This window comes from Neovison vison, chromosome 4 (genome assembly GCF_020171115.1).
Source record: "Neovison vison isolate M4711 chromosome 4, ASM_NN_V1, whole genome shotgun sequence".
NCBI classification, from domain to species: domain Eukaryota; kingdom Metazoa; phylum Chordata; class Mammalia; order Carnivora; family Mustelidae; genus Neogale; species Neogale vison.
In genome coordinates, this window is record NC_058094.1 from 128,768,692 (window position 1) to 128,782,987 (window position 14,296).

A 14,296-nucleotide genomic window follows, 5' to 3' on the forward strand; every position below is an offset into this window, starting at 1 on the left:
TTTTAATATAATGTATTTAAGTCCTCTGGAAAGTCAGCTAGGAGGAAGAAAAAGATGTTTTTCCTACTGCCTTGCTTGTCTCCATACAAGAAAGGCAGATCTGGGGCTCCTGGGTGGTTCAGTCAGTTAAACATTCAACTCTTAATCTCAGGAGGTCATGAGTTTGAGCCTCATGGGGAAAAAAAAAAAAAAAGAAAGGCAGATCCAAAGCTATGCCTTCCACACACCAACTTTGGGACAAGCACCATTCTTTTAAGTACACATAGGCATTATAATTACAGTCACTCTTCCAATATAGGGGACAGACCTTCAGGGTTGGAAATGTCCTTCTTTAGAAACATCATTGGCATATGATATCCCAGCCTCCACCAGCCTCAGAATCAGACACTGGCCTGGGTACCATTACTGGAGGGGTAAACGTGGTGGAGGCATTTGGGGACAATAGGGCCAGTGGGATAATAGGTAGCGTGGGAGACGGGCGCCTGAGTGGCTCAGTTGGTTAAGCGTCCAGCTCTTTGTTTTGGCTGGGGTCATGATCTCAGGGTCATGGGATCAAGCTCTGTGGTAGGCTTTGTACTCCGTTGTGAGTCTGCTTGAGCTTCTCTTTCTCTCTCTCTCTTCCCCCTCCCCCTCCCACTCGTGCGCTCTTTTTCTCTCTAAAATAAATGAAATATTAAAAAAAAAAACCAAGAGTGTGGGAGAAAGTGGGATGGCAAAGGGAGTGTCTGCATGGAGTCTGTGGCAGGTGTCCTAACCTCTGCTTTTTTCTTCACAGCCACAGAAGTAGGAGAACAAGATGAATGCAGAGGTGAGTGCTTTCAAAGGACCGGTGTAAGGAATGCTTTTCTTGCATTTTTCCTCATTCTTCCTTCACTGAGTTTCTTCTCTCCCTACACAACTTTCAAAAACATTGGCACAGACTTGAAAACGTTTCCCTTCCCGCCTGCCAACGTGCACATGGATATGGAAAAATTGGGCCCTTCTGCGTTCTTATCTGTGTCTGACCAGCTTCAGTTAGATTGGAATTTACTGATTGTACCTCAAGCTGAAATAACACTGAAGGGCTGGGGCTGGAGTGGGCAGCAGGGTGTAAGGGTGCTGGGCCTAAAGCCTTACTTTGTGTTATTCTGGGGACATTTAACCTCTGCTTACTATGACAGTTCTCTGCATTGTTTCCTAGGAGCTCTCAGTTGTACTATCCTTGTTCTTTGATCTGCTGAGATTTCCATTCACTTTGCCCTTTTGTTTTTCCCTGACTGATCAGCTCCTTCCTGCCTTTACTCCTCTCCAAGAGGAGAGGATCACCCTTGGTCCGATGTCCCCAACTGCTTTTCCTCTTCTCCCATTGAGCCACATGCCGGACCCAGGACAGTGGTCTTGGGTGAGTGGCACAGCTTCGTGCTGTTGACAGCTGGCGAATGTGTCCAGACCCTCGTGGGGTGCTCAGCACAGCACCCCCAGCCTCCGCGGAGCTGCAGGCGGCCCCCTTTCCCATTGCTCTGAACGGCCAGCTCCCATCTTCTCATTCATTCCTCCCTGCTCCCTCCTCACTCTTAGTAGCTGGACCACTTCCTACTTTACAGAGAAAAATGAGAACCATCAGACATCATCTCTCTCAATTCCTGCCTTCCCATTCGTCTTACTCCTCTTGTCACAGTGAAAGGGATGTTTGTCAGTGAGAGAGCTCCAGGATGTGAGTGTAGAAAAACCCAACTTCATGTGTTTTTCATCTGGGAAGTCCCAGTGGAGGGCAGGCTTCAGGGCCGGCTGATCCACTGGCCCGGCGATCCTTATGATCTAGGATCATGTCATCTCTCCGCTCTTCATCCAGATGTTAGCTTTCCCCTGGAGACGATGCCCCTGATGGCTATAGGATGGCTGCCAGCCACAGTTGAGGTGACATGCTTCCTCATTCACTTTGAGCAGGAGAAGGAGACAGCTTCCCGCAGCTCTCCCAGATAAGCAGGGACCTCTGTTTTGTGAAGTAACACCTAATGCCTCCTCAGGTCTTAGTGGCATAGGTCTTAGTGGCAAGAATTACGCCACATGCCCACTCCTGGACTAGTTACTCCTGGGTTAGAGGAGCTAAGATTTTACCAATTGGCTTGGACTAATCAGGTCGCCCCTGAAGCACCTTACCCCCATGCCTGGGCTGGATAGAGGAAGAAGAAAGGAGAGTGGGCCTCTCGTATCCAGTGTCCCTAGAAACCCCTGTCCATACTCCGAATGGCAAATTCTGTTGCCTCTGCAGACCTCACCCTGCCTCCCTAATTATCTCCTTTACCAGCTGCATTGTTAGCCTCATTTTTGCTGACTCATTCTGACTCATATTTCCAAAGGCTTTATTTTCTTTTTTTAAAGATTTATTTATTTATTTATATAGAGAGAGCACAGGTGGGGGAAGAGGGAGAGGGAGAATTCTCGAGCAGACTCACCACTGAGCACAGAGCCGGACGTGGGGCTTGATCCCAGGACCCTGAGATCCTGACCTGAGCTAAAACCAAGAGTCGGCTGCTTAACCAACTGAGCCATGCAGGCTCCCCTCAAAATGCTTTAGTTCTTACTTTCTTCAGAAAAAACCACACGTGACATTTTGTCAAGCTACTATAATCCTGTTTTTCTCGTGTCTTTCAAAGGGAGGCTTCTTGAAAGAGATGTCTGTAGGTAATTTCTCCATTTCTTCCTCTCTCCAAGTCATTCTCAAACTACTGCAGTCAGGTGTCTTTCTTAGTGAAATTCATCTTAAATAATAATTTTTTAAAAATTATTTTTGTAATAATCTCAATACACATACATAGTACAAAGCTCAAAAGCCACAAAATGGTAAAAGTCCAAAGTGAGTCTCCTACTGGCTGATCCTACTAGCCTACTGGCCTTCCCCACTTTAGGGCTGACTTGTTTTAAGCACTTTCTGGTGCCTCTGACCCCTTATGTGAAGGGCCTTGTGACTCACTCAAATTCTCATGGTCTTAGGAGTTCTGAAGAAAAATTAGAAACTTTGCATTGATAGAAGCTTATACAGCCTGGCCTGGTAACAGTCCCCGCAGTCATCAGTTACCCCTTCTTTCCTGTCACTTTGACCCTTCCTTCTTGGGTGGCTTTTTCCTCTCAACCTTTGAAAACATTCCTAGGCCTTGGGTTCCCCTTTAACTGTCCCGACTTCTCTTCTGCCTTATACACCCATCCTTCAGTGTCTGTGACCACTTTCTCACTTCCCTTTTATGTCAGCTTCACTGCAGTCCGACTTGGTTCTCACTGTTCCACCAAAACTTTGCAAGGAAGGGTCACCAGTAGTATCCTTATTGCCAGATTTGGTGGGAAGTTCCTTTTTGAAGCATTTGACCCTGTTGGCCGTGTTCTTCAAGTAGTTCCCATGTTGTCCCAGGGTTTCTGCCTAGCTCTCTGCTCACTTCTCAGACTTTTAGGCTTGTATTCTGTTTGCTTTTGAAAACTTTGTGTTTCCCAGGATACTCCTCCTCCTGCCCACAGTCCCGAGCTGCTCATCTGATCCCACAGTTTTTGTTAGTCGTATGCTCAGGAATGTCCCCAGTGGATTTGTTCGACCACATCCTACTCCCCACCTCCAGATCTGCACACGAGAAGCCTGGATTGCTCGTCTCCACTGAGAGGTTCTCCAGGTGCTCCAACTCTTTCCAAAACAAGCAGACCTGCTGTTTTTCGGCTGCCCCAAATAGGCTTCTCAGGAATGGCACCACAGTCACCTGTGTGCGTAGCCTGGAAGCTTGACCTCCTCCTCCCTCCTTTCCCATGCTCCATGCTGTAAATCCCGTTTTCTTGATTTAGTCACTAAAGTGGGAGTGTAACAGTACACTGTACCAGACTTTAGACTCGGCCTGATGGCTTTAATGGCAAAAAAAAATTATAGATACGGTACTTGTACTCATGGGATTTGCTGGTAAGTGAGACCATAATACCTTCCAAATCTGTCTTTTTCTTGCTTGACTTTCTGCTTCCTTGTCCCTTCCTCACCTCCAGTACTTACTCTCCTTTCCTTTCCTTACCCTCCTCTAGGTCATTCTCTCTTTCTTTTGTGGGGCAGAGGAGGACACCTCAAGCATAGAAGGTACTCCTCAGCCCCGGTTTGTGACGTGTGGTCCTTGCTGGTGTGTGCAGGGCTCCTCTCTTGTATTTATTTTCTGATTCCTTGTGGTCTTTATCCTTGTTCTCCCCTTCCCAAGACAGCTATGCTATCGTCCTATTGGATTAAATGATTACCTTCTTATTTCCGTGTATTCATGAAAGTATATGTTACTATTTTTGTACAAATACCCTTTACATTTACATTTCGTAAAATGTGTTTTTTGTTTTTGTTTTTGTTTTTTTTGGTGCACAAGTTGTGTGAATTAAAGCACATGCATCAGTTTGCATAGCCATTACCACAATCAGGATTTAGACCCTCACTCCAAAATACTCCTTGCTTTTGTTGCTCCTCACTGTGAGCCCCTGGGAACCACGGTATAGTATACTTTTAATTTCACTAAGTGTATTACTGTGTTATGGTTTTAGCTTGTTCTCGTTCTTATTTTTTCCACTCAGGACTACATTTTCAAGATAAAACATGGAGTTAATCTGCTGCACAGTACCCCACGCTGTGCATAATTGAATCCTCACAAGACACCTATGAGCAAGATGCTATTATCACCTCTGTTTTGTAGATGAAGGAAATGAGGGTTAAGTAGCTTGTTCAAGGCATGGGGTATTGGGGGCAGAATGGTCGTGCAAGCGCTGATGTCTGACTCTCTTAATGCCCGTCTTCTTGTGCATAAGAAGTTCAGCTAATCTTTTTTTTTTTTTTTAAGATTTTATTTATTAAAGAGAGAGAGTGAGAGAGAAAGGCATGAGAGGGGAGACGGTCAGAGGGAGAAGCAGACTCCCCGCAGAGCTGGGAACCTGATGCAGGACTCGATCCCAAGACTCTAGGATCATGACCTGAGCCAAAGGCAGTGGCTTAACCAACGGAGCCACCCAGGCGCCCAGCTCAGCTAATGTTGTCCATGCAGTTCATTTCTACGACATGAAAATTTTCTCAGGTCTTTCTTTCTGGAAGTGATACCTCCTTCTCATTAACTCCCATTGCTCTTTAACTCTTTTTTTGTTACCTGCCATTCTCTGACATCTAATATAGCTCTCTGTGTATCTTACTCATCTTAGCATACCCGCAGCACCTGGTGTGATGCCTCATACGTTGTTTGTACTCACCAAATGGTGGTCATCATTTAGTCAAGTGAGTGGAGGTTCAGAAACTGTTCAGTAGTCTTGTAATGCAATCCAGAACTTAGACGGACTAGTTAAAATGCAGAGGAAGGAAATCACATGCCAGAAAATTTCAGGGAAGACTTGCTGTGGCTCAGAGTCTAGCTGGAGTAGAAGGGTGGGGAGGGATTTTCACCCTCAGCTAGTCTGATCTCAGAGGAAGTCTGTTGAATACATGAACGACTCCAAGGACTTCAAGCCTTTCAAGCTGGGTCCCTTAGGGAATTCGTGGAGCCACTGGCCTTTGCCCAGAAGATCAAAGCAGAGCCAGCCAGGTGGGGTGGATGGTTGGCACCTGGCACAGAAGATTGTGATCCAGGTCACAATGAGATGGCCAGGTGGAAATTGGAAATGACCAGCTGGCATTTCTTCTTAGCTGGAGCTTGGAGGAAAGGATGGCTCACAGCTCGGGATTTTGGAGTCCTCAGCATAAAGGTGGTCATGGAAACCTTAGGAATGAAGGGATCCGCTGTCCCTGAAATCCAAGGATATGGAGAAGAGAAAAGAACAGAGGGACAAGGATTGATCCCTGTGAAGTACGCACATCCAGAGGGCAGAGTGAAGAAGGAAAGTGGTGAAGTGTGAAAAGAAAACCTTGGGCGCCTGGGCGGCTCAGTGGGTTAAACCTCTGTCAGCTCAGGTCATGATCTCAGGGTCCTGAAATCGAGCCCTGCATCGGGCTGTCCGCTCATCAGGGAGTCTTCTTCCCCCTCTCTCTCTGCCTGTCTCTCTGCCTACTTGTGACCTCTCTCTGTCAAATAAATAAATAAAATCTTTTAATTAAAAAGAAAGAAAGAAAGAAAACCTCAGTACAAGGTGAGAGAAGCCAAGAAAGGAGGGAAAGTCCAATTAAGTTTTAAATATGTCTGAGGTCCAGGGTAATGCAGCTGGGGAAAAGGCCTTGAATTTATCAATGAAAAGATGATCTGTGATGAAGCAGAGAGTCGTGGCAGTGGAAACCGGATTAGAGCTGGGCCAGAAAGTGTGAGTGGAAGCAGGAGTTGTAGCCTGGAGGTGTGAGGAGTCAAACGATTAGCGTCAGTGGACTGGACAGTCAGGGGCAGGAGGTCCTCAGGGTGGGGCAGCAGAAGATTCTGGGCACTGTAGAGAGACCCCCAGGTAGGGAGATAGGAGTAAGCAAAGAGTCCACAAACTGTAGACAGCTTGGAGCATCCCTTGGATATATGTATCTATTTTAAGTGTTTTTATTTTGGATTAACTAATATATCCACATGATTCAAAATTTTAAGAATTTGGCGGGGGGGGGGGATTTCTGAAAAGTCCTCTTTCCTCCCAGCTACTCTGGTTCTCATGCTCCCAGGCAAACAGAGTTAACTAGTTTATTGGCTGTCCTTTCAGAGAGATTCTAAATGTATACCACAAATATTTCTTTTCTCTCCAGCTGTCCCCTCCTTCTTCTGCACAAACTGTGTTACACTGATCTGTGTCTTGCTCTTCTCACCTAACAAATCTATCTTGGAGCTCAGTCCCTTTAAATACATAAAGAACTTCCTTGTTCTTTTCTATAGTGGTGTGATATTTCATTGTAAGGACATACCATAATGTACATAGCCAGGCATTAACAATATGTATCTTATTTGCAATTTTCTGCTATTACAGGTAAGGCTGCAGTAAACCTAAGTCTTTTCATTGTGTATCTATGTAGGATGCATTCTTAGAAACAGATTTACTAGACCACAGAGTATTTGCATAAGTACTTTCCAAGTTGTTCTCCACAAAAGTTGCCCGTTTTTCTCTCCCTCTTGCATTGTATGAATACACCTGTTTTTCCATACTCAACAATGTGTTGTTAAATTTTTTGATCCTTGTAAACAGTGGTTGAAAAACATTAGGTTATTCTTCCTGACTATTTGGAATCTCCTTTTCCCCTCCCAGAGTGGTGGTCCATCACTTGTCCTCATGTCCTTACCCACTGAAGTTCCTACAAAATTATTTTATTTTATTTTTTAGTTTATTTAATTTATTTTATGTTTACTTTATTTAATTTATTTAGTTTTATTTTTAAATTTAATTTTATTTTTTCAGTGTTCCAAGATTCATTGTTTATGCACCACACCCAGTGCTCCATGCACTATGTGCCCTCCTTAATACCCACCACCAAGCTCACCCAACCCCCCACCTCCCTCCCCTCCAAGACCCTCAGTTTGTTTCTCAGAGTCCACAGTCTCTCATGGTTTGTCTCCCTCTCCCATTTCCCCCACTTCACTTTTCCTTTCCTTCTCCTAATGTCTTCCATGTTATTCCTTATGTTCCATAAGTAAGTGAAACCGTGTGATAATTGACTCTCTCTGCTTGACTTATTTCACTCAGCATAATCTCCTTCAGTCCTGTCCATGTTGATACAAAAAGTTGGGTATTCATCCTTTCTGATGGAGGAATAATACTCCATTGTATATATGGACCATATCTTCTTTATCGATTCATCTGTTGAAGGGCATCTTTTTTCTTTCCACAGTTTGGTGACTGTGGCCATTGGTGCTATGAACATTGGGGTAAGAAAGATGGCCTTTCTTTTCACTACATCTGTTTCTTTGGGGTAAATACCCAGTAGTGCAATTGCAGGGTCACAGGGTAGCTCTATTTTTAATTTCTTAAGGAATCTCCACGCTGTTTTCCAAAATGGCTGCACCAACTTGCATTCCCACCAACAGTGTAAAAGGGTTCCCCTTTCTCCACATCCTCTCCAACACTTGCTGTTTACTGTCTTGTTGATTTTGGCGATTCTGACTGGTGTAAGGTGGTATCTCAATGTGGTTTTGATTTGAATCTCCCTGATGGCTAGTGATGATGAACATTTTTTCATGTGTCTGTTAGCCATTTGTATGTCTTCATTGGAGAAGTGTCTGTTCCTGTCTTCTGCCCATTTTTTGACGTGATTTTTCTGTTTTTTGAGTGTTGAGTTTGAGGAGTTCTTTATAGATCCTGGATATCAGCCCTTTGTCTTTAGTGTCATTTGCGAATATCTTCTCCCATTATGTGGGTTGTCTCTTTGTGTTGTTGACTATTTCCTTTGCTGTGCAAAAGCTTTTGATCTTGATGAAGTCCCAAAAGTTCATTCTAGCTTTTGTTTCCTTTGCCTTTGGAGACACATCTTGAAAGAAGTTGCTGTGGCTGATGTCGAAGAGGTTACTGCCTATGTTCTTCTCTAGGGTTTTGATAGATTCCTGCCTCATGTTGAGGTCTTTCTTCCAGTTTAGTTTATCTTTGTGCATGGTGTAAGAGAATGGTTGAGTCCAATTTTCCCAGCATCATTTATTGAAGAGACTGTCTTTTTTCCGTTGGATATTTTTTTCCTGCTTTATCGAACATTATTTGACCATAGAGTTGCAGGTCCATATCTGGGCTCTCTACTCTGTTCCACTTGTCTATGTGTCTGATTTTGTGCCAGTACCATGCTGTCTTGGTGATCACAACTTTGTAGTAAAGCTTGAAATTAGGCAACGTGATGCCCCAGTTTTGTTTTTCTTTTTCAACATTTCCTTAGCAATTTGGGGTCCTTTCTGGTTCCACACAAATTTTAGGATTGTTTGTTCTAGCACTTAGAAAAATGCCAGTGGAATTTTGATCAGGATGGCATTGAAAGTATAGATTGTTCTGGGTTGTATACACATTTTAACAATATTTATTCTTCCAATCCATGAGCATGGAATGCTCAATGTAGTGCTAGGGTGGCTTAGTCAGTTAAGGGTCTGCTTTCAGCTTGATTCATGATCTCAGGGTCCTGGGATCAAGTCCTGTATCGGACTCCCTGCTTAGTGGGGAGTCTCCTCCCTCTGCCTCTCCCCACTGCTTGAGCCTGCGTGCATGTGCTCTCTCTCTCTAGCAATAAATAAAATCTTAAAAAAAAAGACAATACTTTTATGAAATTAGTTATGCTAGGAATCATTTCATATTATAAGAAAATTACAGACCAATAACTTTCATGAGCATAAATGCAAACATTTTTAATAAGATTTTAGCAACTAGAATCATCAGTATATAAAAAAGATAATGCAAGGCCAAGTGAGGTTTATCCTAGGAATGAAAGGTATTACTGTATTAATAGAGTTTAAGAAAAGTTTAAATGATCACATCAGTAGACTCAGAAAAGGCATTTGATAAAACTAGACCATTTATAATTTTTTAAAAATCTCAGCAAAATATGAATAGGAGAAAATATTCACATCCTGATAAAGGGTATCTACAAAAACAAATCTACATTTAACATCATTTTTCATATTAAAGACCCAGTGTTTTCTCCGTGAGATTAAAAATGAGGCAAGAATGTCTGTTCCCACTAATCTAAGTCAGAATCATAGTGGAAGACCTACCAGTGCAATAAGGCAAGAAAGTTGAATAAAGCACTTTAGATTGAGAAGGAAGAAGTGAAACCATCTCTATTTATGTTTGACTTATGGTCTATGTAGAAAATCTGACTCGATATACAAAAATCAATTATATATTTGCAATACACAGTTTAAAAGTGGAAGCTAAAAAATAAATACTATTTACAGCAGCACTAAAAAATCACAAAATACTTAGGTATAAATTTAACAAAACAAGATTCATACACTGAAAATGACAGAATAAAAGAAATCAAAGAATAACATATGAGGATATATACCATGTTCATGAATGTGAAGATTCACTATCCCAAGTTGTTTCTTTTTTTCCCAAACTAATTTATAGAGTCAATGTAATCCCATTCAAAATCCTGGCAGATTTTTTCTTTTTGTTAGAAATTGACAAGTTGATGGTAAAACTTTTAAGTAAAGGCAGAACTACAGTTTTGGAAAAGAAGGGAAAAAAGTTGGAAGGTTGACAGTAACTGATTTTTAAAACTTACTATAAAACTGCAACAATTGAGACAATATCACAAAGGTACAAAGCGATTTCAGTGGAAAAAAGTTATTCTCAATAAATTTTTGTTGGAACAATTGGATATCATACACAAAGAGGGGGAAAAGCTCGTTATGGCTTCCAGAGCAGATGGTACGTTAGCTGGGCGTGAAGTCTGGGTATATTTACATACAAGCCTGGCATACCTCTGCCTCACTGTGGGCAATTGATTCAGCCTGTGGAATACACATTCGAGAGGCTGCCTCTCTACCTAAAAATGTTTTTAGAAGAACCTTGATTCATACCTTATACCATATACAAAAACTAATTCAAATGAGAACATAAAGTAACTGAAACTTTAAGCCTTCAACTGGAAAATTGCAGAGAGAACACATAGGAGAAAGTCTTTGTGTCTTTGTGTTAGCCAGAAGAATGATACATTAAATTTTTTTGATAAATTGGACTTCATCAAAATTAAGACTTCAAGCTCCTAGAAAGACATTCTTAAGAAAATGAAAAGACGTGCTACGGACTGGAAGCTGTTTGCAAATTACAAATTTGACAAATGAATTCAGTATCAAAAATACATGAAGAACTCTAAAAACTCACTATAAGAAAACAACCGAATAGAGGTTCGCAAATGATTTGGATAGACACAGTGCCAGTGTAGATATACAGATGGCAGATAAGCACATGAAACAGCCCTTAACATCACTAGTCATTATGGAAATGTAAATAGAAGCCACGGATACGACAACATACCAATTAAAATGGCTAGAATGAAAAGGAGGAGAAAAACCTGATAGTACTAGATGTTGGTGAGAAGAAAACCTGATAGAACTAGATGTTGGTGGAACGACTACATTGGGCATGAGAATGCACAATAGTACATAGAGTCATTCCAGGATTCACTTTGGTAAACAGTTTGGCAATTTCTCATAAAGTTAAATCTACACATGACATAAAACCCAGCAAACATAACATATGATTTACTGTAAGTCTCAAACAAATCACTTAACATATGACCCAGCACTCTTATACCCAGGTATTTACCCAAGTTAAATAAGAACCATGTTTAATTTACACAAAAACTAGTCAATGATGATGATAGCAGCTTTATTCATAATAGAATAAATTATGAATTCATTCAAACTGGGAGCAGGAGAAATGCTCTTCATTTGTCAAATGGATAAACATATCTGTATATTCATACAGTAAACTACTGCTACTTAGTAAAAGGAGAAGAAGAAGAAGAAAGAAATTACTGATACATGTAACAACGTAGATAAAAATGCATTTTTATGCACTACATATTGTATGACTTCATTTATATGACTTTCTGGAAAAGCCAAAACTATTGAGAGAGTAAGCAAACAGCAGTTGCCTGGAGTAGGAGTCGGGTTTGACTACAAAGGAGCATAAGTAATTTTGGAGGAGGATGATAGAACTATTTTATATCTTGATTTGTGGTGGTAATATGACTGTATGTTGGTCAAAACTCATAGACATTTACTAAAATGGGTGAATTTTATTAGATGCAAAAAAAAAAAATAATCTAACCAATAGCATCAGAAAGGACTTCATAAGATGCCCAGGTCTTCAAAGCTTTGAAGGTTTACAGGTGGGCAGTAGGGAGGAGCTCAAGGGACACAGGATTTGCAAAGGCTTAAAGGTAGCAAACGTACAAAGTTCTACATACTTTCCAGTTGTTTGGAAAGTTAGAAGTCTAAAGGTACGCAGTGGGAGAGGTGACCAGAAGTAGTAGACAGAGCCAAGTTTGGAAGTCCTCAATGTTTGGTAAAGAAGTCTTTGGTAAAGATTTTCCTACCCTCTTATTTATTTATTTATTAAATATCTGTTTTTAAATTTTATAGACAAAAGTGGTTTTAAAATATCTAAGTGATAAGTATTATATAAAGAAGAAAAGTTTCAAGATAAGAGAGAGATGGGAGATACCAGACAGCTTTATGTTTTCTTCTTTTTTTTAAATGCAGTCAACCAAAATGGTTGTTTTTATTTTAATACTCTGGACTTTCTGCTTGCTTGTTTTTAAATTGCCTTTTAAAAAAAATTTAAATTCAATTAATTAACATATAGTGTATTATTAGTTTCAGAGGTGGAGTTCAGTGATTGATCAGTCTTATAACACCCAGTGCTCGTTACATCCTCTGTCCTCCTTAATGTCCATCACCCAGTTACCCTAAGACTTTCATATTTAAGTACAAGATGTATGTTGTTGCATGTTTTATGATTATATCCACTATTTCCAAGCCCTGCAGGTATCTGTCCCCCTTGAAGCCTTTGAAAGAATGCCTCCTTCTGCCTCATTTGCCCCCATGTAACTGTGTGGGTCATTTACTCAGTTTATACAGGTCTTTGTTCAAAGCTGCCTCCTCAGAGAGGCTTTCCCTCACCACCCCTTCAAAACCAAAGCACCCCCTCCTATAATCTCCCTCTATGCCCTTTACCCCACTTCATTATCTTGGTAGTGCACACTATCACTTGACATTTATTCATGTGTTGACTTGTTTGCTCTCTTCCTTCTTTAAGATCTCTGTTAAGAGCAGGGTCTGTCCACAATACATTCCTGGAGTCTGACACTTTTTCAAAGTAAACCATACATGCAAAGGCCCTGAGGTGCAAAATGACTGTGACATACTAAAAGAGGGCCTTTGCATGTATGGTTTACTTAAGACGGCCAATGTGACAAGAGGGAGAGGGCTAGGAGATGAGCTTAGAGAAATAGGCAGGGGCCAGATCACAAAGGCCTTTGTAGACCACAGCAAGTGGTTTGGGCTTAATTCTGAGTATAACAGGTGGCTTCCAGAGAGTTGAAACCTGGGAGAGGGGTGGGGAGGGGCAGATAATTAACTGATTATATTTAGTCTAAAGATCATTTTGCTACTCTATGAAGAGTAGACAGAATAGGGCAAAGAATAAAGCAAGGGAACCAGTTAGAAAGTTTGCTGGAACTGTCAAATGGATGAGATTGTGACTTGGGTTAGGGGGTAGCAATGAAGATGGACAGAAGTAGATAGAAGGCTTATGGATGGATCTTGACAACTTGTTGATGAATTGGGTATGCAATGGGGGACAGAGGAAAAAGGCAAGGATAATTCCCAAGTTTAGGGACCCGAGCAGCTAAGTGAATGATGTGGCATTTACCGAGATGGGAGAATCTGAGGGAACTACACCTTGGGTGAGGGGCTGGAGTAGAGAATGAAATATTTTTAATGTTTTTGTTCCATGAACACCCAGGGGCAGAGGGTTTTTTTTTTTTTTCTATCTTAAAGTATGTTTTAAATTGTGATTTAGTTGACATAGAATAATATATTAGTTTCAGGTGTACAGCATAATGATTCAGCATTTTTTTTTTAAAGAACTTGGACTTCAGTATTTTTCTGTCTTTAGCCGGTATCTTAGTTTGGGCTGCTATGAAAGCCGATCAAGTACCATAGACTGCATGGCTTATAAAAAACAGAAATTTATTTCTTTCAGTTCCAGAGGCTGGAAGTCTGAGATCAGGTTCCATGGTCAAGTTCTGGTTGAGGGCTCTCTTCTGGTTGCAGACTGCTGACATCTGGGCAGAGTGCAGAGAGAAGCAGCAAAGTCTCTTGTGACTCCTCTAAGGGCACTAATCCCATTCATGAGGGCTTCTGCCTCCTGACCCCATCTAAACCCAGTTACCTCCCAAAGGCCCCATCTCCTAATACCATCATACTAGGGATTAGGGTTTCAATATATGAATTTTGGGAGGACACCATCAGCCAGTAACAGCTGGGAAATGAAGGGCTTTAATCAGGGGAGGGACTGCAGTTTTATCTTTTTTTTTTTTTTAAAAGATTTTATTTATTTATTTGACAGAGAGAAATCACAAGTAGACGGAGAGGCAGGCAGAGAGAGAGCGAGGGAAGCAGGCTCCCCGCCGAGCAGAGAGCCCGATGCGGGACTCAACCCCAGGACCCTGGGATCATGACCCGAGCCGAAGGCAGCGGCTTAACCCACTGAGCCACCCAGGTGCCCCTGCAGTTTTATCTTAAGCAGCTGCTCTGGGAAGCCTGTGGGCGATGCGCGGGAAGGATGGGATTGGAAGGAGTGAGACCAAGTGACTTAGGCAAAGAAATCCTGGGCCAGCCCTAGAGCTGCGGACACAGGGAGGGGCAGAATCAGTGGGAAATGGTGA

General features: G+C 41.8%; 1 protein-coding gene across 1 annotated transcript in view; it reads left to right on the forward strand.

Annotated features, from left to right (window-relative positions):
* Nucleotides 1–14,296, forward strand: part of BLVRA (biliverdin reductase A) — a 37,253-nt gene that overhangs the window by 6,323 nt on the left and 16,634 nt on the right. The window contains exon 2 of the mRNA XM_044245677.1: nt 776–808. Within this exon, the coding sequence (XP_044101612.1) occupies nt 797–808 (12 nt within the window). The 5' untranslated portion in view covers nt 776–796. The remainder of the gene's footprint in view (nt 1–775; nt 809–14,296) is intronic.